Genomic DNA, 26,957 nt, shown 5'->3' on the forward strand with positions numbered 1-26,957 from the left:
TCGGGGAAGATCAGTTTGGATTCCGTAGAAATGTTGGAACACGTGAGGCAATACTAACCTTACGACTTATCTTAGAAGAAAGATTAAGAAAAGGCAAACCTACGTTTCTAGCATTTGTAGACTTAGAGAAAGCTTTTGACAACGTTAACTGGAATATTCTCTTTCAAATTCTGAAGGTGGCAGGGGTAAAATACAGGGAGCGAAAGGCTATTTACAATTTGTACAGAAACCAGATGGCAGTTATAAGAGTCGAGGGGCATGAAAGGGAAGCAGTGGTTGGGAAAGGAGTGAGACAGGGTTGTAGCCTCTCCCCGATGTTATTCAATCTGTATACTGAGCAAGCAGTAAAGGAAACAAAAGAAAAAATCGGAGTAGGTATTAAAATTCATGGAGAAGAAATAAAAACTTTGAGGTTCGCCGATGACATTGTAATTCTGTCAGAGACAGCAAAGGACTTGTAAGAGCAGTTGAACGGAATGGACAGTGTCTTGAAAGGAGGATATAAGATGAACATCAACAAAAGCAAAACGAGGATAATGGAATGTAGTCAAATTAAATCGGGTGATGCTGAGGGTATTAGATTAGGAAATGAGACACTTAAAGTAGTAAAGGAGTTTTGCTATTTAGGGAGTAAAATAACTGATGATGGTCGAAGTAGAGAGGATATAAAATGTAGACTGGCAATGGCAAGGAAATCGTTTCTGAAGAAGAGAAATTTGTTAACATCGAGTATAGATTTAAGTGTCAGGAAGTCGTTTCTGAAAGTATTTGTATGGAGTGTAGCCATGTATGGAAGTGAAACATGGACGATAAATAGTTTGGACAAGAAGAGAATAGAAGCTTTCGAAATGTGGTGCTACAGAAGAATGCTGAAGATAAGGTGGGTAGATCACGTAACTAATGAGGAGGTATTGAATAGGATTGGGGAGAAGAGAAGTTTGTGGCACAACTTGACTAGAAGAAGGGATCGGTTGGTAGGACATGTTTTGAGGCATCAAGGGATCACAAATTTAGCATTGGAGGGCAGCGTGGAGGGTAAAAATCGTAGAGGGAGACCAAGAGATCAATACACTAAGCAAATTCAGAAGGATGTAGGTTGCAGTAGGTACTGGGAGATGAAGAAGACATTACACATTCCGTTCAACTGCTCCTCCAAGCCCTGTGCTGTCTCTGACGGAATTACAGTGTCAGCAGTGCTAAGTAGTAATTTCTGTACTCTGTTTAAGAAAGCTCCAAATGCATCTTGCATACGTGAATTGGGATGTGTGGGGGACTTGGCAATGACAGTTTCTGCCTCTGTTGGTTTTCTGTTTACATTGATGTTCAGGGTCTGGTTTACGCTAGTTATTTCCACGCGTAAAAATTTTATTTTGTTATATTTTGGTATTAGGTTCGTGTATGTGGCTTTGTATTTGGTTTTATGTCCTGCAGGTCTGGATTAACTTGTGCCTACGTGCGGTACTGCAGGCTCTGACAGCCTGACAGGGAATTAGTGCAGCTCCAGGGTCTACGTGAGTAGAAACGACTCGAGCAGTGCCATTAGGACGGGGATTAGACGCGGACGTGGCAGAACGAGCTGTTGTAATGACAAGGTGCAGTACGTTACTGGCCAGCCTCAAGGTGGCTCGCGACACGGGCCGCAGTGGGGTGTGGTGAGGTGCGCCGTGACGTAATGTGGCCCCTGGAGGGGAGATGTGGTCCACGGCGCGGCCGGCGCTGGCGACTGGCGGCGCGGACCGGGGGGTTGGAATTTGAAAGCCGGCGGATAGTGGGGCAGTGGCGGCTCTATAAAGCGGGGCGGGGCCGGGCAGCGGCCAGTGTGTTCAGTGACCGCCGCACAGCAAGATGAAGGCCGCTCTTCTCACGGTGAGTAGCACCAGCCCCCCGCGGTCCACCGGCCCCACGTGCGCACCACGCGGCCACAGCGCAAGGCCGCCGCGCTGACCCAAATCCGCCGCCGGGACTGGTTCCGACGGCGCCAAACCGATCTGCCGCGTAGGGGGCAGTTCCACGCGTAACAGGAAGCTGCCCGCTCTTTCCCATGTGGAGGAGAAACATCCCGAATAGTACCTGATCACAACATTAGTAGTGAATATCGTCAAATCGTAGACAGGTATTAAGAGCAAATCAGCGGTGTGGCTCGATGGCATAGTGGCTAAGTTCCAGACCACGTATCCAAACATCGTGCATCCATCTCCCGCTAGATGCCGGTTGATGTTCTGCCATAACCAGGAAAGTAGGTTCAGTATAGCGGATGGAATTTTTTTTTGTATACTCTATGAGTTGTATGATGACGATTACAAGTGTACTACGTCAAATATTTTTACCTCAGGATGACTGAGTGCCGAAAAGGGTAATCAGAAATAGCAAAGTGCGACCAATAAACAAAATATCTGTGCGATTTCAAATAAAATAAGTCCTATAACTTAAGCGTCATAAGAAGGCAACAGCATATCGTGCCTAGTAAAGCACAATACCTTTCAATGCAACCCCCCGGTTGAAGACAGCTTACGAAATGGGGCGATCACGTAAATTCAGTATTAGCGACGGTGAACGGAAGACTTTAATTTGTTGGAAAAATTCTAGAAAACATCAGTATATCTGTAAATTAAATTGCATACAAGACGCTATTGCCATCAGTTCTAAAGCATTGTTCCAGCGTTTGGAGTTCTTCTCAAACATACAGTGAATGAATTCAAAGGCGCGCTGCTAAGATCGTGACACGTCGGTATAAACCACATAAAAATGTAACAGAAATGCTCATAGAACTTAAAATGCAATTACCTAGAAGAAAACGGCACAGTTCTCGCCAAACCCTTTTGGATAGTTAGGAGACCTGTATTTCGAGAGGACCGCACTACCATCGTATGTCTCGCGTAAGTGTCATGAGAGAAATTATGGTACCTACAGAGGCGCGCAGGCAACTTTTCTCTAGCTCAAAGCGCGAATAAAGCGGGAAAGGAAATCTATAATACTGGCAGTATGTACCCTCCATCATGCACTGTGCACAGGCTTGCAACAAGTACTGTGTGCCGCAGGTGGAATGGTCAATATATTCAGGGATATGACAGAATCACTCATTTGAAGCAACAAATTTCGCACGGATATATGCCTTATTTCGAATAATTTCTGAGATAGAACACATTTAATGTACTTTTTTTTCTATGGAACACAGCTGGCTGAATCATGCTTCACAAAGAGAATTCAGAAATTCGTGCGCAATAATTCAAATAACCTTCGACATATAAAAAAAATTACTTATTGCAGATAAATCACAAAGGGAGTCCTACAGGGTTTTGTATTGGGTCCACTTCTATTCCTATAGCAGACAGACATCGACAGAAAAGCGGTTGAAAGCAACGAGGTATGTTGGGCTAGAACAGAACATGAAGGACTTTGGGTACGTAAGACACATGCTTGCACACCACTAGCCCAAATACAAATGTATATTAAGTGTGTAACAGGTCACGTGTCCATAAGAAGTTTTCTGCGTTCCTGTCATATCTCTGAATACTGATCATGCCTCCTGGGACACCCCTCATATGTAGATGCAGAAGCGAAATCAGCTGAAGGACCATAAGGGGAAACTTCAAGAATTAGTATGAATTGAATCCTCCTGTTTTTCTTTCTCTGACTGCAGATTCTTCTTCTAGAGTGAATACCGTCGTTGAAAAATTTTCTGGCCGTTAAAACTGTGCTAGACATGCGGACAGGACTAGAACGTGGACCGGTGCCTGCTTGGTACCCCGGTTTCATTACAGCGCACATTCAGCTGCTGGGTGACAGATTCTTTCTGGAAACAGCCTCTTAGGCTGTGGGTAAGCAACGTCCCACGATGCCCTTGTTCCCAGGAGCCACTCCAGCAATACGAGCAAGGCAGCTTCTCTGGTGTTGGGAAACTGGCAAAGAGATAGCAGCGGGATCGAAGTGGCTTGGATAGCTCAGGCAGTAAAAGCTTTGACCGCGATAGCACACAATTTGCTCAGGAAATTTACCTTGATTCCTTCACGGAAACACTTTTCAGCACTTTTGTACCGTCTTCAGTGGGTTTCTCTTTCATATCTTAGCTGAAATTCATTTTTATTCAAGGTAGATTTTCATGCCTTATTTCGCTGTTGTGCTCTCATGTACATTGTCCTTCGTTGAAACATAGTAAGACGAACATAGTTCATGTCTTTTTTTACGCCACACTTGAACCCGCTAAGTATTGCACTGCACTATGTAAAATGCAGTATTTTCATTATTTCTGTAAACGCGTGATAGAGCAAAACTGAAGAATTGTCAAAAGAAAAGGCGGTTAGTGTTTCGTGTCTCGTCGACGTCGAGATAATTAGAGACGGAGCACAAGATGGGATTGCTCAAAAAGAGGTACGAAATGGACCATGGCCTCTACAAGAGCTATCCCAGCACACGGAACTTACAGAAATATCACTACAACATACCACATTTTACAATGCAGCCGATGACATTCCACGAAACTCAAGATTTCGCCGCTGAAAATGGGAAAAAGTCAGATGGCGAATAATAACATACAGCTGAGTATAGCTTAAACTAAATTATGAAACAAAGCAACCTTCAGTAGCTGTGCCTACTTACAGTTGTTTCATTTAAATATAAAATCTTTTTCGTTGGCTGTGTGGCGTCTCCCAAAATTCAGTATTATTCTTAAATAGGCGTTCGTTGGTATTATTACATTATATCTCGGTACATTTGCATATTCATCTAATTTCTCTTGTTGTCTATCTCAAAACCGTTTGTTCTACGTACTTCTCGAATATGCAATTTACCCATCAAGGAAAAAGGGATACATTTTACTTTAGAGAGTTTGTCCTCTTCTCTGTTTCATTTCATCAGTAGGAGAAACCAATTTACATTGTACAAACTACACATACAGAAGAGACATAGAAAGTAACAGTAATGTTTCATGTAATACAGCTAGCACGGCTAGTATAAAGATTTTTATAACAAAAGTATGTGAGAAAAATTTTCGAACGTCATTAGTGTTATGCCTACATCTTTCGCAGATGATACATGTTAAGTATAGTGGAATACTTGCGAATCTGAAAATAATTCTTCAAATCATAAAATAGTGCGCCAGATAAAAAGTGCAATGAGATTTTTTTGTACGAATAAAAGAAAATTTTACAATTTATCAAAAAAGAGTTAACATTAATTTCAGAATAAATAGTAAAAAGCTCCCGATAATGCGGCTGCACTCACGTGAAAAGTTTGGGAGAACGTAAAACAAAACACTGTTTTCACAGCGTGGACCAAACACACAGAATATTTTCAAGACTCTAACAAATTCTGCCCACAGCTTATCAACATCAGTTACGTACTCCCTATACCACAGAGATTGTCAACGAGGTCGTTATAATAGTTGCCCTTTCTCGTATTGCTGTTTTAGTTTTAGTCGTTCGCTTATAGACTCTGTATCTCCTACACCCAGGCTTTATCGTTATCCGCAGTACTTGGCTTACAGGGACTGTTGTTATAGCGGTGAGAAAAGAACGTACCTGGAGCTCGGGAAGAATCCGCCTTGCCCGATACTGGCTCCATTATCTACGGCGCAAATGGGATATGCCCTGTAGTCGTCATTATTGATCGGCTTTTCACAGCCATAAGTGGCAGAGAGCAAATATTTGTAACTGTGGCTACACCTTACGTCGGAGTTCCATACTGAAAAATCTTTGTATTGTCATCACACATGGTTTCCTCGACAGACAAAAAGAGAGGGAAATGATTGAGTTTTCGGTTACGCATAGTCATGTACACAGCGCCTCTTGAAATCCTGCACGATAATTCGTATACGTAATGTAAAATATGCAGATACGCAATTCCTGGTGGCAATAGCAATCGTAATTGCAATTTTAAATCTCCGTTCAGTAATGACAGTGGTTACTTCACAAAAAACAGCTAACATACGGTCCGCAGTAATAACGCCTAAGTACAAGTCACTAGCGACAATTATTGCTACACAGCTGTCCGAAGATAGCAGCGTCTCTAAAATGGAGCATAAACTGGCGCATTATGTTAATATACACTCGGATACTAGAGAAGGGAGCGACGCTGTAATCCGTTCGTGTTCCGTATCGTGAACGTAAGAAAATGTCTCAAGCTCATAAGAAGACTTGTCGCGGAGGGAAAACACAATTCAGTTGCGAAAAAGCGAGAAGCATTCTTAAGTACCGTACTGCCACCTCAGTATTGTTTGCAGAACGTCAAGGAACAATTTGAAGCTCCGAACACGCTTTGCAAGGAGCTCGAGCTACAGAAAGTAACGCAAGAGTGCAGTTTTGAAATCTCACAGACTAAAATGGAGCCCCTTGACTTTTGTGCCCCATCGCTAGTCCACTGGATGTTAGTCTTTTATAACAGATCCGTTAAACAAATCGGCTAGTTTATTTTGCTTGACCGTATACTTCCACCCGCTGAGAGAGTCAATAATATTTCGACTCGTAACGAATAACGTCTCCCTTTACATGTGGATTAAGGTAATGTAATGAACTCAATAAAGAGCGGAAATCCGACAAGATTAGTCATAAATGTATGGAACACGTCATGACGCATATTTGGTATAATCCTAAGAAGTTATATAAAATGGAACGATCACGTATAATCAGTATTAGGAAAGGCAAAAGCAAGACTTAGATTTGTAAGAACGCTTCCCGGAAAGCGTGGTGGATCTCTAAAGGAAATCAGCGTTTGGAGTCCTTATCAAATAGTTATGATAACAGAATCCGAAACAATTCAAAGACGCGCTGCTAGGAACGTAACATATCGGTATATTCTTAACGCAAGTGCCACAGGGGCGTTAGGTGGGTCTTAAATGGAAATCTTTGAAAGAAAGCTGACATAGTTGTCGCGAAACCCAGTTGGATAAATTTAGAGAAACTACATTCGAAGAAGACTGTGCAAAGTTTCTGCTGCCATCGTTGTATATCTCCCGTAGTGATAATGACAGTAAGATAAGAGAGACTGTAGGGCCTAAGCGACATACTATCTTTCCCTCGCTCAGTACGTGAAAGGTGTAGAACGGATATCGCAATACTGCTAAGAAGGACCCTCCATCAGGCTCTGCACAGTGGCTTGTGGAGCTTGTAATTAGATGCAAGTACCAATATTTTCATACAGTAGCACATACCGTCTTGTCTCTCGAACAATACTATTGTGACGAAGGTACGCATGCTATAGAGCGGCTGCGCACCATTGAGACGTAACTGGCAGGGCCAGATGACTCAGTCAAAGTTACGATAGGCTGCTGATGACGAGGTATGGAATGGCATCAAATACAGTGTTTTACACGCATGGTTCATTATCAAATGAGTCAATAGAGGTACAAGTCTCTCTTTTTGCTACATACATGAGCGCTCCAACGCTAGGCGGACCGTCTGCGATTGAATGGCCACAATAAAACCACAGTCATTCATATTAATAACAGCTTCTAGCTTCTCAACATGGTGTTGCACAAAATGGCGGCACTAGAAAAATTTCACGTTGAGTATCAGAACGCAGGGATGGGGGGGGCGGGGGGGGAGTTTTTGGATGCATCGTTAAATTGCTTAACCAAAACATTGAAATAAATATAATTTTACAGCAGCATTAAACAGCTCGCCATAAGGTACGTGCAGTAATTTAGCATATTTCAAAATTCGCAATGAGCTTTTTCACTAAACAAAGTCGGAAAATATTGTAAATCTGAGGAAAGGGTCTGGAGTACAGTACAGTTTCAACTCCCATATAAATATAGCCTAATAGGACTGATGTCATGCTGTGCTAGCAGCTTGCATTTTCACATTTAGCAATTTACCCAGCTTTTATTTTCTTTCTTTTTCAAGAATAATAGACTGTGAGCATTGACAGACTGTGAGCATTGACAGCGCCATATGATTGTTTGTCTGATGTATGGAACGCCTCTAGAGATGTACATCTTTCCAGTTTTCTTCAAATATCGGTATTACATCTCGCAACATCATTTGCTGGGCACCCATGACGATGGGTACCAACTGTACACGCTTCTAATAGATACCAAAGACAAGCACCCAAAAATTAGTCACCCTATGAAGACATTTGGACAGTATTGTCTAACAGCGGATCTAGCCTTTGTAACTATCCGAATTCGGCGAGGAAGAGAGTCGATAAGTTTCGTCACGTACGCTTTTTCCAACTGAAGCCACTCATTGGTTCAAAAATGGCTCTGAGCACTATGGGACTTAACTGCTGTGGTCATCAGTCCCCTAGAACTTAGAACTACTTAAACGTAACTAACCTAAGGACATCACACACATCCATTCCCGAGGCAGGATTCGAACCTGCGACCGTAGCGGTCGTGCGGTTCCAGACTGTAGCGCCTAGAACCGCTCGGCCACACTGGCCGGCTCCACTCATTGGTGATCAGGTCGTGTAGAAGTATCTGATTACGGGGATGTGGACAGCTACGTTTGACCTACTGCTCGAAGGAGTGGTTCAAATGGTTCAAATGGCTCTGAGCACTATGGGACTTAATATCTGTGGTCATCAGTCCCCTAGAACTTAGACCTACTTAAACATAACTAACCTAAGGACATCACACACATCCATGCCCGAGGCAGGATTCGAAGGAGTGCCAGACTTTTGTACGGGATTAAGATCGGTTGGCTTAGAGGGCCAGTCGAAGTGCTAAAGGGTGCTCGAATACTCGTCAACACAGGAACGTATGCGTGCGACTCTGTGAGCATTTCTGCAGTGGTCCTGGAAGATGGGAGTGCACGAGATACTCATCCTGATGATAAAGGAGATTGGGCAACAGCTGGTCACAGAGAAACTTAAAAGAATCATACTGGTTGACGTTCGCGGTAAAGTGAATTAATGGGCACAAATCGTGATTCGATGAGCACCCCCATAACATCACAGAACCAGCTATGACCTGATAGGCTACAGGTTAAATGCGCCAAGGCCCCGTCGATGCCTTGTATCATTTAAAAAGTGCAAAATCGCGATTCTTTGCACTGAAACACTTGCCTCCAGTTAGCTATAGTGTCTTGTCCTGTCTGCACCACTGAAAAGTACAGCTTTACGTGTGCCTGTGAGCAACGGCCTTTCACAAGGAACCCGACTCAAAATGGCCATTACAACAGTTCTCTTTGCAGTGTTCGCAAGAAAACTGGTTGATATGCACGTGCATTTATTGAAAGCAGCAACTTCTGCCGGATTTCAAATCGACGATCATTCACAAAGTGTGACACAGACGTGCTGACACTGTCGGTTAGGATCTTTTGCAGACCGCTGTTCTTTTTCTGTGTTTCATTGCTGCCAGTGGTACATCATCCTTTGTAGGCTCGTTGGACCGTGTGTGATGACACATCAATAGATCCAGAACTTCATCCACGGCGCTTGCAAAACCGAGAGCTCCTCTCAGCTGTCACTACTCCACGCCGCCTCATCTTGGCTGATTTGATACAAGCGACTGGCACGTACACATCAATCGATGACGCAGGGCCACGTGGCCACCCGGATCCACTTCTACACCGATCCAAAGCCGACACTGTATTGCTCTAAGGAGGTGATCAATGTTTTGTCCGGTGACTTTACTCCTAATGAGTACGAATGGAACACTGATATACAAACATTAAGAACGAAAGTAACTTTTGCATGATGTGTCACTGACAAGTAACGGAGCTCGATGAAAGTGGACGATACATAGAAAGCACTGCTTCAGTATAGTACAGAAGGTTGAGGCGGACACAAATGACACTTTTGTTAAAAGGCAGTAATTACACTGAACTCACCGTGATTTATGATGGTCCCCTAGACGGGACATGGTTCTTAATAGGATGTGTGATCAGCACGGATTGCAGTAGATGCTGTGCAACGTGTCCCCGTGCTGCTCACAAGTTTGGTAAGCAGTCATTGTGGTAAGGCATCCCATTCCTCCAGCAGTGCATTTAACAACTCATGATGTAGAGGTGGTGCAGTATGTCTCCCCAACGCACCCCAAACGTGCTGAATGGGATTTAAGTCGTGGAAACGAGCAGGCCAGTCCATTCTCCGGATATCCTCTCGTTCCAAGAGATACTCCACTTGTGCTGCTCGATGCTGTCGCGCATTTTCATCCATAAAATAAAGTCAAGGCAGAAAGTACCAGTGAAAGGAGGTACAGTTGGAAGGAGTGCAGCGTCCAGTAACGTGTGTACCTTGTTCAAAGGTTTCTAAGTTAGTATACTATTGCAACTTTAAGCTTCCCCACATCATAACACTATGACAACCAAAAAAAATGCCGGGATGGTTCCTCTGAAAGGGCACGGCCGCCTTCCTTCCCCATCCTTCCCTAATCCGATGAGACCGATGACCACGCTGTCTGGTCTCCTTCCCCAAACCAACCAACCAACCAACCAAAACAATCATGTTCGACCCTGCTCCTGGGCACATTTCGTGTTCCCACCTCTCACCATATGAGAGTGCGTCCAGCATTGCCGAAAACGACAGTTCTGGTGGACCAGGTGCTGTGGTGTGGGGAAGCATAATACTGCATGGGCGTATCGACCTCCAGATCTCTGAACACAATACACTCGGCGGTCAACGTTGCTGCGACACTGCACTCCTTCCCTATGTGCGACTTTTCACGGGTAAATTCGGTCTTGACTTCATTTTTATGGATGACAATACGCCGCATCATCGGGCCGCGCAGGTGAAGGAGCACTTGGAAGGACAGGATATTCGCCGAATGCACTGGCGTACCGTTTTCCCGTTGGGGAAACGTATTGCATCTCGTCCACCTACACTAACTACCATCGAGCAGTTTACAACCACGCTAGTGGGGGAATAGAACGTCACACATCCATAACTCCTTATCAGCTTTGTGACCAGCGTGGGAGCAATTAGCTGAACATGTATTGCCGTCCGAGGTCATCAAACATCTAATAAGAACCATGTGTTGCAGTTGTTAGCCCAAGGGATGACTTCAGAGTAATTAATGCCTTTGAATGAAAGTGTCATTTCTGTTCGTATCATTGCGTATTCCTTTCATTTGACCTCTGTACTATACTGTAGAAACTCTTTCTACACTATGTGATCAAAAGTATCCCCACACCCGGCTGAAAATGATTTATAAGTTCGTGGAGCCCTCCATCGGTACTGCTGGGATATGGTGTTGGCCCACCCTTAGCCTTGATGACAGCTTCCACTCTAACCGGCATACGTTCAGTCAGGTGCTGGAAGGTTTCATGAGGAATGCCAGCCCATTCTTCACGGAGTGCTGCACTGAGGAGAGGTATTGATGTCGGTCGGTGAGATCTGGCACGAAGTCGGCGTTCCAAAACACCCCAAAAGTGTTCTATAGGATTCAGGTCAGGACTCTGTGCAGGCCAGTACATTACAGGGATGTTATTGTCGCGCAAACACTCCACCACGAGCCGTGCATTATGAACAGGTGCTTGATCGTGTTGAAAGATGCAATCGCCATCCCCGAATTGCTCTTCAACAGCGGGAAGCAAGAAGGCGCTTAAAACATCAGTGTAAGCCTGTGCTGTGATACTGCCACGCAAAACAATAAGGGGTGCAAGCCCCTCCTTGATAAACACGACCACACCATAACACCACCACCTCCGAATTTTACTGTTGGCACTACACACGTTCACCGGGCATTAGCCATACCCACACCCTACCATCGGACCGCCACATTGTGTACCGTGATTGGTCACTCCATACAGAGTTTTTCCACTGTTCAATCGTCCAATGTTTACTCTCCTTACACCAAGCGACGCGACGTTTGGCACTTACCGGCGTGATGTGTGGCTTATGAGCAGCCGCTCGACCATGAAATCCAAGTTTTCTCACCTCCCGCCTAACATAGTAGTTGCAATGGGTTCTGATGTTGGAATTCCAGTGTAATGGTCTGGATAGATGTTTGCCTATTCAACTATCGGCAGTCTCTGTCGGTCAACAGACGACGTCGGCCTGTACGCTTGCGTGCTTTACGTGTCCCTTCACTTTTACACTTCACTATCACATCGGAAACAGTGGACCTACTGGTGTTTAGGAGTGTGGAAGTCTCCCTTACAGACGTATGACACAAGTGACAGCCAATCACCTGACCACGTTCGAAGTCCGTGAGTTCCGCGGAGCGCCCCATTCTGCTCTCTCACGATATCTAATGACCACTGAGTTCACTGATATGGAGTACCTGGCAGTAGGTGGCAGCACAGTGCACCTAATAAGAAAAACGTATGTTTTTGGAGGTCTCCGGATACTTTTGATCACATAGTGTATGTATGGTCCAAGTTTCTTCGAGCTGTGTTACTTAGCGACAGCTACTTTTGTTCTGAAGTTTTGCACACAAGTGTATAGGCTACTAACGATTATCAGTGGGACATACTCCTAATGATTAGCAACGGAACAAACACCTAATAGCTGCTGCTGGTAACTGCCCGAAAGTGTAGCAACGACATGCACTCGTAATGGGTAGCGACGCCGTCTGCCGTAATGAGCGGCGTTGGCAGTTGGCAGTTGCTCCTAATGCGGCGCCGACCTTCGTCGCCGTCCGCCGTTCGCCGGCCCACTGACCGTCTTGTCCACACCGCGTTGCGTCACAGCCGACGCGAGCCTCTGCGTCACCACAGCCCGGAAAACAAATCAAACACACTGCCTCTCGCCTGCACACGCCACCATCCACTTCACCCTCCAAGTCTACACGCTTTCGACTGGTTCACCCCCGCCGGCCGTGGTGGCCGTGCGGTTCTAGACGCTACAGTCTGGAACCGCAGGACCGCTACGGTCGCAGGTTCGAATCCTGCCTCGGGCATGGATGTGTGTGGTGTCCTGAGGTTAGTTGGGTTTAAGTAGTTCTAAGTTCTAGGGGACTGATGACCTCAGAAGTTAAGTCCCATAGTGCTCAGAACCATTTTGGTTCCTCCCCGCTTCCATGCCTGTCTATCCAGTGCCAATGTCCTCACCTACTACTACCTGTTACGTCTCCAATTAGCCGTGACTCACAGCCGAAGTTCCTCATTACAGACGTACACGAGAGAAAATCTGGGAGTAAAAAGCGATATCCACCCCAGTCTTTGTCGTTTTCTGCCATACCCGCAGATTGTTTCCCCTTTGTGCCTCCTTTGCGCTGTTGCCATTTTTCGGGGTGCACTCAGCCTCGTGGTGCCAATTGAGGAGCTACTCGACCGAATAGTAGTGGCTTCGGTCAAGAATACCATCATAACGACCGGGAGAGCGGTGTGCTGACCACACGCCCCTCCTATCCGCATCCTCCACTGAGGATGACACGGCGGTCGGATGGTCCCGGTAGGCCAGTCGTGGCCTGAAGACGGAGTGCTTTTTGTGCCTGCTTTTGGTAAGGATTTTCTGTAAGTTTCCTTCCTTCGTTAATTTAACACTCTTCTCCTTCTGTATTCACTCTCAAATATTTTCTAGTTTTCTACATCTACATTTACATCCATACTCCGCAAGCCACCTGACGGTGTGTGGCGGAGGGTACTTTGAGTACTTCTATCGGTTCTCCCTTCTATTCCAGTCTTGTATTGTTCGTGGAAAGAAAGATTGTCGGTATGCCTCTGTGTGGGCTCTCTCTGATTTTATCCTCATGGTCTCTTCGCGAGATATACGTAGAAGAGAGCAAGATGCTGCTTGACTCCTCAGTGAAGGTATGTTCTCGAAACTTCAACAAAAGCTCGTACCGAGCTACTGAGCGTCTCTCCTGCAGAGTCTTCCACTGGAGTTCATCTATCATCATCGTAATGCTTTCGCGATTACTAAATTATCCCGTAACGAAGAGCGCTGCTCTCCCTTCGATCTTCTCTATCTCTTCTATCAACCCTATCTGGTACGGATCCCACACTGGTGAGAAATATTCAAGAAGTGGGCAAACAAGTGTACTGTAACCTAGTTCCTTTGTTTTCGGATTGCATTTCCTTAGAATTCTTCCAATGAATCTGCTTTACCGACGATCAACTTTATATGATCATTCCATTTGCCGGTACTTATATGATTGATGGTCATAACATCATTGCAGGTGGCAGCATTGGGATTTCCCTATATAATATGGCGTGAGATGCAGATGAAGGGGAGGGTGAGAAATTCATCTTTCGAAAGCATAAAATACAGTCTGTGTGATGCCAATGGGTGGGTAGGCCACAGTACAATTTAAGACTGTGTATAGCGTTCGAACACAAGTCGGGAGTAATGTGTTGGCATTACTGCTGAAATGTCAGAGTCAGCTATGTTTAGAAACTGAGCTGTCTCCATTAAAGTTCACACATTTCTTTGTCAGTAAAAGCTGTCACGTTCACTTCTCAATCATAAAGCCTCATCGGAGAATTTACATTGTTTGTACGATGAGGAAGTCTGCACATCTGTACCTTTAGAAGCTAATAAGGATCTAGCTATTGAATTAGCGCCAGCCGTAGTGGCCGAGCGGTTCTAAGCGCTACAGTCTGGAGCCGCGCGATCGCTACGGTCGCAGGTTCGAATCCTGCCTCCGGAATGGATGTGTGTGATGTCATTAGGTTAGTTAGGTTTAAGTAGTTCTAAGTTCTAGTGGACTGATAACCTCAGAAGTCCCATAGTGCTCAGAGCATTTTTTTTATTAAATTAGCACATATGGATTCAGCAAAAAATTATCAGATATCTTGTTTTCACTTCTCAATACTATCTCATCTAAGTTTGTATTGAGGAATTTGCGCTGTGTGTCACTATATGAAAACTTTTTACGTCCTTAACCATATCACAACAGCTGACACTTGAGAAATTAATTTTCAAGCGTTTCTAAGGACTGTAGCAAGCAGAAACTCTGGACGGTGAATTTCTCCAGCTCACTCCTCGTTTAACACGCTGAATGGAGTGCAGATGAAAGTGAAACGTTTTATAATTTTTCGAGGTGGGTAAGTGGGTGCACCTGTCTAACTTGGAACGCGTGTCCCACTCAGCTTGACCGCGACGGGGTTCGCCCAAACCAGTTTCATAAAAATTTCCATATCATAACCTTTCGATTTAAATAGTTCCGCTTCGTATCACGTCGCTGAGTGTGAGGTCTTCATTTTCAAATTTAGAAATCAGTGAACATAATATGACTGCTCTTTTTTGCTTTAATCGTTACCTGCCGTATACAAGTAAACCAAATGAAACTGTCAGGCCTGTAGACATCCACAGCCTGTGTAGCATTCAAATTACGAACTTGCAGCCCTACGCGAACTGGGGTGACTTGGCTCAAGTAGATTTTCTTTGACATTGAACCAGAATCCTTGTCTGATACCGTTGTTTCGTTCTGGATTCTTATTCCCTTCCATGCACTTTCATTTACATGCTCTTACCACTGTCTTGGGTCGAATGACACCGAATACCGCTTTTCAATAGGGTTGAAATGATTTTTCTCTTTTTGTGGGCCACCAGAAAACAATCCAGTTTTAAGCAGTTTTGAGGCATGCTTACCAGCGTCACATAGGACATACGCAGTCAGATTCATGTTAGCGAAAAATGTACCCCAAAGTGTGAGATATGAAAAGATTTATTTCGTTCCAGTTTGCCGAAGATCATTAGTACCTACTAAGCCATCAGGAATATTCATTTTGAGTGTTTTTCATATTGATGCACCTGAACTCTCGTCTTTACGTTCCAACCTAACTTTACTATTTAGAAAAATAGCAAATATAACAAACCCGCGGAAGCACAAGCCCTGTGTATAATCTCGATTTAAAGTAGTTATACATGGAATTATTACGCAGTCCGGGGGATGTTGAAACTGAACTAGAGTTTCGACTTGTTCTCGTAGATCAGAGCAATGGCCACACGTTTACCTATTGGTAGTAACATCAATCACCAGGAAAATTCTTAAAGTTCAGTACTATAGAGCGGTTTACCTAGACAAAAATAAAATGATCTTCTTTTTTTACCAAAAGTATTAATCATATCAAATAATGACGGCAGTTAATTCGTACGATGTTACTCATACAGTCCAACGTGTAAGGCAATATTAAAATTCTGCTGTTGGTTTTTAAACTATCGATGCCAAACACGGAAGCTGAATATAACGCTTCCCAACGTTCGCTTGAGGGGTGTTAAGCTTCATATATCTATCCCTACTTGTACTCCGATTCAGATGTATATCAGCCCATTTTACGTGCATTTAGTCACTGTATCATTCTCCGTACAGCTTTTACATCGCGGTATTCGTCCAAATAACATATAAAAAAACACTTAACGAACTCTGTAACTGCGTACTTCCAATCTTGTCTCCATTTCTCATGTAATCATCTTCTACTATCAAAACAGAGAGACTCCCAGTATCTGCAAGTATGCTAAGCAGGACACACGTATACAGGACTGGAAATCGTGTTTACGATTTCCGTTGTCAAACAACTGCTGCAAGAGGAGGGAATGATCGATACGTAGACCGGCAACTTACAAACCTCGATGCTGAGATTAGCGATACGTCCCAGAGGCGGGCCACAAATCAGCAAAGTAATAGGGACCCGGCTCCTAACGGCCGGCGATCTAATTACGCGCCGAGATTTATGCCACGTATCGACACCTGGAGTGCCTTCGCGAGATAAATGTGATTCCAGGAACCAGTTGTGGTGCTAGTCCAATTGGGAATGGTACCCGATCATTAATAGGCACAGCACGGTGATTCGTGTCTAGGAGGCGCTCGTAGAGGAGGGGAAAAGAAACCATCATGCCCCTTCAGTCGACATTAAAGAACTGACAATCAACAGCTGAATCACTAATGTGAAGGTTGAAACTGCAGGCTACCAGCTCTTCTCTTCCTGCCAGGCAGATTCTCGGTTTGAAAATTTCTTTACAGTGACAGTAATACCGTGGGCTAGGTCCAAATCGGTCGCCATTATGTTCTAGGAAGTTGTCGATGTCGAACACGAGGGTGTGGTTTATCGAAAATTGCCTCATGACAGGCTGAAAGCGTGTGCAGCACGAAAAATGAAACGCAGTAGGTGTTTTGCAAATCGAGTAGGCTGATCACGCTTCACGAAAGGCCTCTCAGGTTAACTGGCCGGTTCCTCTCATTCCAAAACAATGCACCACTGAAACCATATCACTATGTGGAACATGTGAGGTGTATCTAAGAATTGAATGCTTTTGTTGCCTGCATCAGGGAAATTAAGTACTCACTCCGTCTTCAGGCCACGAGTGGCCAACCGGGACCACCAGACCGCCGTGTCATCCTCATAGAGGATGCGGATAGGAGGGCCGTGGGGTCAGCACACCGCTCTCCCGGTCGTTATGATGGTATTCTTGACCGAAGCCGCTACTATTCGGTCGAGTAGCTCCTCAATTGGCATCACGAGGCTTAGTGCACCACGAAAAATGGCAACAGCGCACGGCGGCCTGGATGGTCACCCATCCAAGTGCCGACCACGCCCGACAGCGCTTAACTTCGGTGATCTCACGGGAATGTGTATCGACTGCGGCAAGGCCGTTGCCCTCAGGGAAATTAAGTAAGTAATGTAATTAATATAATTTACGAAAATAAGTCTTGTTTCGAAATATAAACTTACATATGACATCTGTACAGCATGCATACATGCAATTCAGTGTATCATACTCATTTCTGCTACCAACAGAACATCGACTGGCAGTTGAGTCTCGTCGTAAATAGACGGAACTATTTTTTGTTTGATTATTACGCTAGTTATCAATCGATGTAAATAGTCAAATCACGCATTCGGGCCGATTTAAGGTGGAACGAAAACAAAGAACTGGTTAACAGTAATGACTGGTAGCGTTCAGCTGTTTTGTGTCCAACACACAACTCAACAACGCGTTTCGAGAGACAATGATTTCGTTATCAGTGTGTCCAATTCAGCTCATGATCTGAGTTTGACAACTTGATGAGTATAGCGTTCTCTCTTAAACGCATCGTTGAGTTGGGTGTAGGGCACAAAACAGTTGCATGCTCCCAATTATTCTTCTTTTTTTTGCCTTTGTCCCGCATCTACGCGGGGTGGACATGATTGTAATCAGATTTGGCATTGTTAGTTTAAGTTGCCTCTACGGATTCCTAAAAGCTATCCTGATCGGTAAATGGAGGCGAGACAACTGTTATTTCAGTTTTACAGTTCCAGAGAAACGCCCATTGTTATTGTTTTCTTTAAGCTATTTTCTTGAACGTTATTAAAAACAGAACGTTAATTTCATAGAACGCTTCAGTGAACTCTAGGGTTCGGAGCAACACAATTTAAAACCGCTTTCCAGAGGGGCATTACATTTCCTTTCGCGTCACCCTGGTGTTACCATTCAGTATTCACCGGCAAAGTAGCGTGTTCCTAAAGTGAGCATTCGCCGGAAGTTACCAAGGAAGGTGGCGTCCTCCATCATCAGCTCTGATCCGTGGCTGATTTTGGACGGCACCCAGGTCCCGCCAGCAGAGTGCAGGAACTTCCACCGTAGTACGTGATGAAGACAGTGAACTCAGGCCAGCAGAGCGTCGACCGGCCTGTTGAGCTACAAACGTGTCCTGTGCGACCATTCGCGTTCGCGCGTGTTGCGAGGCAAAGTGTGCGCCGCGATGTGCGAACAGGAAATCACGAATGTGCCGGTGAAAGCGGCATCGGAATGCGGCGGGCGAGATAACGCAGGCCTGTTACGAAATGACCGCTCTTTGCCCCAGGGCCCTAAACACATTTCAGCGGCCGGCGCCCTGCTCCGTGCCCTTATTTGGAGAGCTCCGCTAAGTAGTTTCTGTGTTTTCCTGACACGCCTGATCACCGTTCCTGCGGCCTATCTCCAGCTGCATTAGCGTAAAGATATCATAGCAGACGACGCTGCCGCTCAGCTAAAGAGATTGCCTCGCCCCAGAGACCGTGTCTGGGAAAACGATTTACGCTCATGATTCTAGGTTCTATGATCTCCGCAATTTTCTTGAAACATATCGCTTTCATTCTCTGCTGCTTTTGTTCTCTCCTCAGCTCATTCCCCACTGAGCAAGATGGTGAAATATCTGCAACGTTACACTCATATTCTGGAGGAGCGGTGTCCACATACCCGTTCGGCCAATCCGATCAACTTTTTAGTTTCCTCCATTTCACTTGATGCTAACACCACGCGAGACACTCGAGAGCAGGATGGTCAAAAGGTTTGAAATCTGATCTACATTTGCATCTAAAAAATTACTCTGCAACTCATACTTACGTGTTTGCTAGTGGGTTCATAGAACAACGTAAGACTGTTTCTCGACCGTTTCACTCTCGAACAGCATATGGGGAGAATTAAAACTCTGTGTGAGCTCTGATTTCCTTTATTTTATTGCGATCGTCATTTCTCCCTAGCAGGTGGAAGTCAATAAAATATTTTGGGATTCGGAGGAGAAAGTTAATGATTAAAATTTGGTGAAAAGATCTTGCCCCAACGAAAATGATTGCCACCCCAACTCGATTGCCATATCTGTGACTCTCTCTCTCTCTCTCTCTCTCTCTCTCTCTCTCTCTTTCTCTTTCCCGATAATACAAAAATAACTATCCATTGAACTTTCTCAGAGAAAAACGTCACGGGGGTTGCGGGGGGGGGGGGGGGGGGAGACTAGTAGACTTTTTTTGTGCAGGGTAAAATAATCACTGTGCGCTACGTTGCACAGGCTACTATCCCCGTGCCTCGGACCTTTCTTCGACATGAGAGTGATGCGCTTTTTCAGCAGGACAATGCACGACCACATACGACTGCCTAGACGGAACGTGCTCATCGTGGCGTACAAAAACTGCCCTGGCCAAGAAGATCACCAGATCTCTCGCCATTTAACACATATAGGACGTGATAAAGCGGAAACTTACTCGTCCTCCAGGGCCTACAAGAATCATTGCCAAATTGTAGCAAAAGGTCTAAAATGCTATGGACAGTCTACTCAAAAAGACCATTCGGCACCATTATGATCGCTTGTACGTGAAAATACATGCTTCTATTGTCACCAGAAGGGGATCGCTATATACTTATGCGTCTGTTCTGGCGCCTTTACTCTGACATGTGTGTTTTATGTCTGAATTTGTTACTTCTACAATGATACACCACCTTTCACCTCATTTATCAATAAAACAAACTTGTACTTGAGGGTGATGCGTTGTTTTCGGCCTTGTGTTCTATAAAACTGTCCGATTTTACAAGGGTATATGTTTTACATGCATCCTTGTGGTTGAATCGTAGTTTTCAATTACGTTTCACAAAAGTTCACTGTGCCCGTCACCGAACGCACATAAAACAACCAGGTGATAATCAAACTAGCCCCGAAAACATTAGAGTATGTGCCGAGTTAATGTACAGGCAGCTTCGCAGTTCGTCCAGTGCCATCATTGGTATTGTTGTTGGAAAAGAGACAGAGAAGTCCGTCACAAACCTCATCAAAAAAGTCGCCTCCTGTAAGATCAGGAGGCCAACATCACGTTCCACATTCATTACTGTTACTAGGCAGATTCCCAGTTCATCCATTGTTGTTGGAGAAAGGACGGCAGAGTCCGTCACAAACTTCGTCAAAAAATGCGGTATTTTAAGATCGAGCAGTAGTTTATCAACATCATGAAGGGCTTGTAAATAGAAAGTGAATCCTTTATGGTTTGAAACACAACGTCGGTGACAAACTCGCCACACAGACACATGATGAAAGGCTAACTCTCGGCTCGCACCACAAGTACACTTCCGTGCAAAACTGCAATGAACGCACTACACGTCAAGAACGAGTGCGACCTGTTGATTTCTCTTTACAAAGACAACCATTCTCTTGAAACTGTTGATGACAATATCTAATGCTACGAGCTACGCGAAGTGCACTGCGGTACTCTTGACGAATGTGACACCGCAGAGCCATAACTTTCCCCTGTTGAAATGGAGACGCAACACCACTTGACTTGCTGTTTTTGTTATCCTCTCGGCTCGATACCCATTGGGTAATTAACGAGATATGCAACGAAAAATCGAAACAGCTGGCTACATCCTCAGCATTGTTATCCAAAAGCGCCAATCGTGACCGACCTACCGCCATGTAACCCTCCGCCAATGGGTCATTTGAATGCAGTACTGAGGAGCACATCTCCTGGCCGTTGACAGCTTCCTAGACCTTGGAAAACCTAATTCACGTGGCTCCTCAATTGGCATCATAAGACTGGGTTCAGCTCATTCCAGTCCTCCCACAAAGGAAAAATCTTTAGTAATAGCAGGAATCGAACAAGGGTCCTTCGCATAGTAGCCAGGCTCGCTGAAGAGCTACGGAATTTACTAATTTAGAGCTAACGCCAATATAAATTTTTAGTATCAGTTCTTAAGTTATATTCACCCCACGTTTCTCTCTTCTTTCATGTAAAAAGTAGTGTCATGAAATCGGGGAGGCCGAAAGTAGATTAACAACATAAAACCAGGAAAAGCAGATTCCAGGCTACTCACTGGAAGCACCTTAAGGAAACATAATCTACCACGAAATAAATGGCTGGTTCTACTCAAAAGTACGATTTATCAGTCTTGGGAACCTTACCAGACTGGATTCCTGGATGAGATTCGAAACATGCAAGGAACAGCGGGTCGTTTCATCACGGGGTAGTTTATTCGGTGCGAGAGCGTTATGACGGAGATGTTGAACAAACTCGAGTGGCAAACGGTACAAGAGAGGCGTTGTGCACGACTTAGATGTTTATTATTGGAATTCCGAGAGAGTACGGTCCGGGAAGAGTCGGGATATATATTACTTCTTCACACATACGTCTCACGAAATGAGCATAATGAGAAAATCAGAGAAATTACAGCTTATACGGTTCACCGACAATCATTCCTCCAAGGGTTAACGGCCACGCTAAGGTGGTTACTTCGCTTCGCGTCACATCGAAGTTACGGCCGGGCGTCGACAGTAGTTGGATGGGTAGTCATCTGGATACGCTGCGTATTGTTTACAATCTTCGTTTGGCCTGTACGGCAGAGGGGACAGGAAGGTTGGTGGTAACAGGTCCCTTATCACCAGTCTTTGTGCCGGTGTCCTAGACTGAATTCCAAACCCGTCAGCAGCGTTTCTTGGAGTGAGGGCGTGTGACACTGTTGATCGTGAGCCGTCGTCCAGGAAGACTAAACTCGACGGCCCCGTTGGTAGTCTTGTAGGCTATGTGCCAGCACCCTGTTACACCTTCTCGCTTCTCTCGCCATCTCCAACACTTAACACGACACCACACACACACCATTACAATGATATACACTAAACAGATACACTTCCACACACAACTCTCATTCTTCGCGAATGAAAGGTGCCTGCGGACCGGAGGATAGGGAAAACCTTTCAGTTAAGCAGCAGAAGCTGCCTGTCGGGGTCTCCCAGCCATTCACGCCATTCGACTTTACTTTTTTCTTCCAACAGAAAATTCACGAACGCAACGGAAAGGGCCACTCGGCTTACGGAGTATGGATGTAGATGAATCTCATTGAAACAACATGTAGAATCCTACACACATACACTGATCAGCCAGAGCATTATGACCACTGATCTACTATCGATACAAACGAGTCTTGGCGATAGCAGCGTCACGTGGCGAGAAATGACTGCTAGTCAGGAACACGCGCGGTGCATTTAGTATCAGTGATTACGCTGTGCGCGTGTAGAATGGGCAAGGCGTAAGATCGATCTGAGTTTCACCGAGAGCAGATTGTGATGGCCCGAAGGCTCGGCACGAGCAGTTTCGGAAATTGCACGACTTTTCGCGTATTTGAGGAGTGCTGTGGTGTCTTCAATACGTGGCGAAACCAGGGTGAAAACACGTCCAGACATCGTGGTGTTGGGCAGCCACCCCTCATTACACCGTAGGCTGGGCAGACTGGAAGGACAGGCGGCGAACTGTGGTGGACCTAGCATCAGACTTTAATGCTAGGCAGGGTAACGGCGAGCCTCCGCAGCCGACTGTTAACACCACGACATCGGCAAATTGGACTGAAATGGGCACGTGACCATCGACACTGGACGGTCTGCTGAATCCCGATAACTTCTTCGCCATGCGGATGAGAGGTCGCAAATCCGTCGTCTTACTGGAGAATAGCTTCGTGACACCTCTACTGCGGGGCGGAGACAAGCTGGCAGCGGCTCCATATGCTCTGGGGAACATTCACGTTGTCACCCATGGGTCCACTGGCACCCGTGCAAGGCACCGTGACATCCTAGGTGTGTTGTACACTGGTTGCAGAACACGTGCACCGCCTCATGACGATTATATTGCCCGATGACAATGGCATTTTTCAACAAGATAATGCGCCATGACACAAGGCCAGGAGAGTGATGGAATGGTTCGAGGAACACAGTGGCGAGTTTCAGTTGATGTGCTGGCTCTCCAAACCGCCAGATCTGAACCCGATCGAGCATATCTGGGATGTATTTGAACGTGGCGTCGAAGCTCATGCCCCCACCCCTGCATCTTACGGGATTTAAGTGACTTGTGTGTGCAGTGTTGGAGCCAACTCCCTCCAGCGACCTAACAAGGCCTCATTCTTCCGTGCCACGACGCATCGCCTCTGTTACTCGCGGCAAATGTTGACATGCCGGCTGCTAGGTACGTGGTTGTTGTGTTCTGGCTGATCAGCGTAAACAAGCATCTCTGTGAATGTTACAGCAGCTAGTGATCGTAGGCACACCATGAGGGGCCTCTAGGAACCCAGAGATAGTCCGGAAATGGCGACCCCCGCTCCGCCAGAGCTGTTGCTGGCTCGCGTGGCGCCGCGGCGCAGCTGGACAGCCAGCTGTCAGGCCACGGAGGAGCCGCGGGCGCTCCAGGAAGCGGGCAGACGGCTGCCGCGTCGTGTCGCAAGCCGCCAGCCCCGGCCGGGCGCTAATTGCCGTTCGTGTAATCGCTGACGCCGTACGTAACGCGGTAGCGGCGCTGTCTGCTGTCTGCCTGTCTGCTGTCCTCCTACCCCCCCTTTCTTACCTCTCCTCCTCCCAGCCGAGGAGACCACTCCCCTGGTCTGGTCCGCCATTAGACTGCAACCAGCCTAAGCCGCGGCTGCGAAATACAGCCACGCACTCCACTGTACACCAGTGCACTTCTTCACAGCTACCCCTGACGTATGAACTACACTACTGGCCATTAAAATTGCTACACCAAGAAGAAATGCAGATGATAAACGGGTATTCATTCGACAAATATATTATACTAGAACTGACATGTGATTAAATTTTCACGCAATTTGGGTGCATAGATCCTGAGAAATCAGTACCCAGAACAACCACCTCTGGCCGTAATAACGGCCTTGATACGCCTGGGCATTGAGTCAAACAGAGCTTGGATGGCGTGTACAGGTACAGGTGCCCATGCACCTTCAACACGATACCACAGTTCATCAAGAGCAGTGACTGGTGTATTGTGACGAGCCAGTTGCTCGGCCACCATTGACCAGACGTTTTCAGTTGGTGAGAGATCTGGAGAATGTGCTGGCCAGGGCATCAGTCAAAAATTTTCTGTATCCAGAAAGGCCTGTACAGGACCTGTATCATGCGGTCATGCATTATCCTGCTGGAATGTAGGGTTTCGCAGGGATCGAACGAAGGGTAGAGCCACGGGTCGTAACACATCTGAAATGGAACGTCCACTATTCAAAGTGCCGTCAATGCGAACAAGAGGTGACCGAGACGTGTAACCAATGGCACCCCATACCGTCACGCCGGGTGGTACGTCAGTATGGCGATGACGAATACATGCTTCCAATATGCGTTCACCGCGATGTCGCCAAACACGGATGCGACCATCATGATGCTGTAAACAGAACCTGGATTCATCCCAAAAAAATGACGTTTTGCCATTCGTGCACCCAGGTTCGTCGTTGAGTACACCATCGCAGGTGCTCCTGTCTGTGATGCAGCGTCCAGGGTAACCGCAGCCATAGTCTCTGAGCTGATAGTCCATGGTGCTGCAAACGTCGTCGAACTGTTCGTGCAGATGGTTGTTGTTTTGCAAACGTCCCCATCTGTTGACTCAGGGATCGAGACGTGGCTGCACGATCCGTTTCAGCCATGCGGATAAGATGCCTGTCATCTCGACTGCTAGTGATACGAGGCCGTTTGGATCCAGCACGGCGTTCCGTATTACCCTCCTGAACCCACCGATTCCATATTCTGCTAACAGTCAGTGGATCTCGACCAACGCGAGCAAAAATGTCGCGATACGATATACCGCAATGGCGATAGGCTACAATCCGACGTTTATCAAAGGCGCAAACGTGATAGTACGCATTTCTCCTCCTTACACGAGGCATCACAACAACGTTTCACCAGGCAGCGCCGGTCAGCTGCTGTTTGTGTATGAGAAATCGGTTGGAAACTTTCCTCATGTCAGCACGTTGTAGTCGTCGCCACCGGTGCCAACCATGTCTGAATGCTCTGAAAAGCTAATCATTTGCATATCACAGCATTTCCTTCCTGTCGGTTAAATTTCGCGTCTGTAGCACGTCATCTTCGTGGTGTAGCAATTTTAATGGCCAGTAGTGTACATTGGCGTACCTAAAAATCTTCACAGCCTCACATCCAGCAACATCACTATCACACTACGAAGGCACTTACACTTTACTTGCTCCTCAGTCAATAACTTGCTATAGTGTTAGGACGGAGGATCTCGAGCTTCAGCCACTCGTGTTCTATATTAGCCGATAAAGCGGACTGAAGACCTGTCCAGTGTGGCGCCAGCGTCGTTTTTACACCCGAGAGACAGGTGGGAGGAGGGGGAAGGGAGCCAGAAACAGTGTACACTCCAGTCTCCTTACAGATCTCACGCGCTATGTGTCTTTACACCGATCCCCTTCATACTGCAACAGTTAAATACTGACTAGCACTTTTGTTTGTATAACCTCTCACGCTCTATCACTCTGACTTTTATTCGCAATGTAATGCGAACGAATCCTCCTTTCATCTGAATAAACCACTGACCTCTTTAACGACGCTTCGTTTTCTTGGTGAGACTCTAATGCAGCAAAGTTCTTCTGATAAAACCTTTTACCTCCGAGTTTCTTTGCTAATATTCTTCTGTGAGATAAAAACTGCGAAGAACTCCAGAATTGGCAATTTCTTTGTGCTGTTCATAAAATTGCTGCTGGTACGTAACAGCACATCTATACATATCGCTACTACAATATATGCAGGAAGTCCATACAACCCCTCTATCATTTCAAAAAGTCATAATTTGGAAACTGTTAGGGATGGAGCATCGTGGTTTGTTGCAAAACGTTTAGCAGTACTGTCTTTTTCTGTTGTGCCTGAATTTCAAATGTTGCCCCATCCGTCACTCGTGCAACACAAACGCGATACTCCAGTTCTGCCCATGTGCCCGTCTGCACTGCAACGTCAACAGTCCTAGCTGCTCCACTGATAAGTGCGCGAATATTTCTAGATTACCATAACTGTGGACCTGTGGTATATCGTCTCAGTTGTGCGACTGATTTCGTGATTTGCAGTCAGATAGGTCACAGTTCGTAGTAACTGACAGAAAGACGTTGAGTAAAGCAGAAGTGATATGTGGCGTTCCCCAAGTAACGCCCTCTGCTGTTCCTAATCGGCCGGCCGTTGTGGACGAGCGGTTCTAGGCGCTTCAGTCTGAAACCACGTGATCGCTACGGTCGCAGGTTCGAATCCTGCCTCGGGCATGGATGTGTGTGATGTCCTTAGGTTAGTTAGGTTTAAGTAGTTCTAAGTTCTAGGGGACTGATGACCTCAGATGTTAAGTCCCATTGTGCTCACAGCAATTTCAACCATTTTTGTTCCTAATCTATATTAATGGTTTAGGAGGAAGACTGAGCAGCCTTCTTAGATTGTTTGCAGGTGTTGTCATTTACCGTCTGGTAAATTCTCGTACGATCGGACCATCATGACCCACCTATCTGTAAGGAAATGTTTCATTCAGCAAATACCGCACGTTCAGACTGAAATACGGGAGTGCGCAGTCATGTCGAAAGACGACGGGCGGCTGCAGTACCGTTGTCACAGATTTGGGGTCTGCGTACCAAATGACATATTGCACCTTCCTTGT

General features: G+C 45.8%; 1 protein-coding gene across 1 annotated transcript in view; it reads left to right on the plus strand.

The window, feature by feature from the left end:
- The first annotated feature begins 1,834 nt into the window (after positions 1-1,834).
- LOC126204191 (fibroin heavy chain-like) overlaps positions 1,835-26,957 on the plus strand; it is a 90,904-nt gene continuing 65,781 nt past the window's right edge. Inside the window, exon 1 of the mRNA XM_049938593.1 lies at positions 1,835-1,866. Coding sequence (XP_049794550.1) covers positions 1,846-1,866 — 21 coding nt within the window. The 5' untranslated portion in view covers positions 1,835-1,845. The remainder of the gene's footprint in view (positions 1,867-26,957) is intronic.

The sequence above is a fragment of the Schistocerca nitens genome, chromosome 9 (assembly GCF_023898315.1).
Source record: "Schistocerca nitens isolate TAMUIC-IGC-003100 chromosome 9, iqSchNite1.1, whole genome shotgun sequence".
NCBI classification, from domain to species: Eukaryota; Metazoa; Arthropoda; class Insecta; order Orthoptera; family Acrididae; genus Schistocerca; species Schistocerca nitens.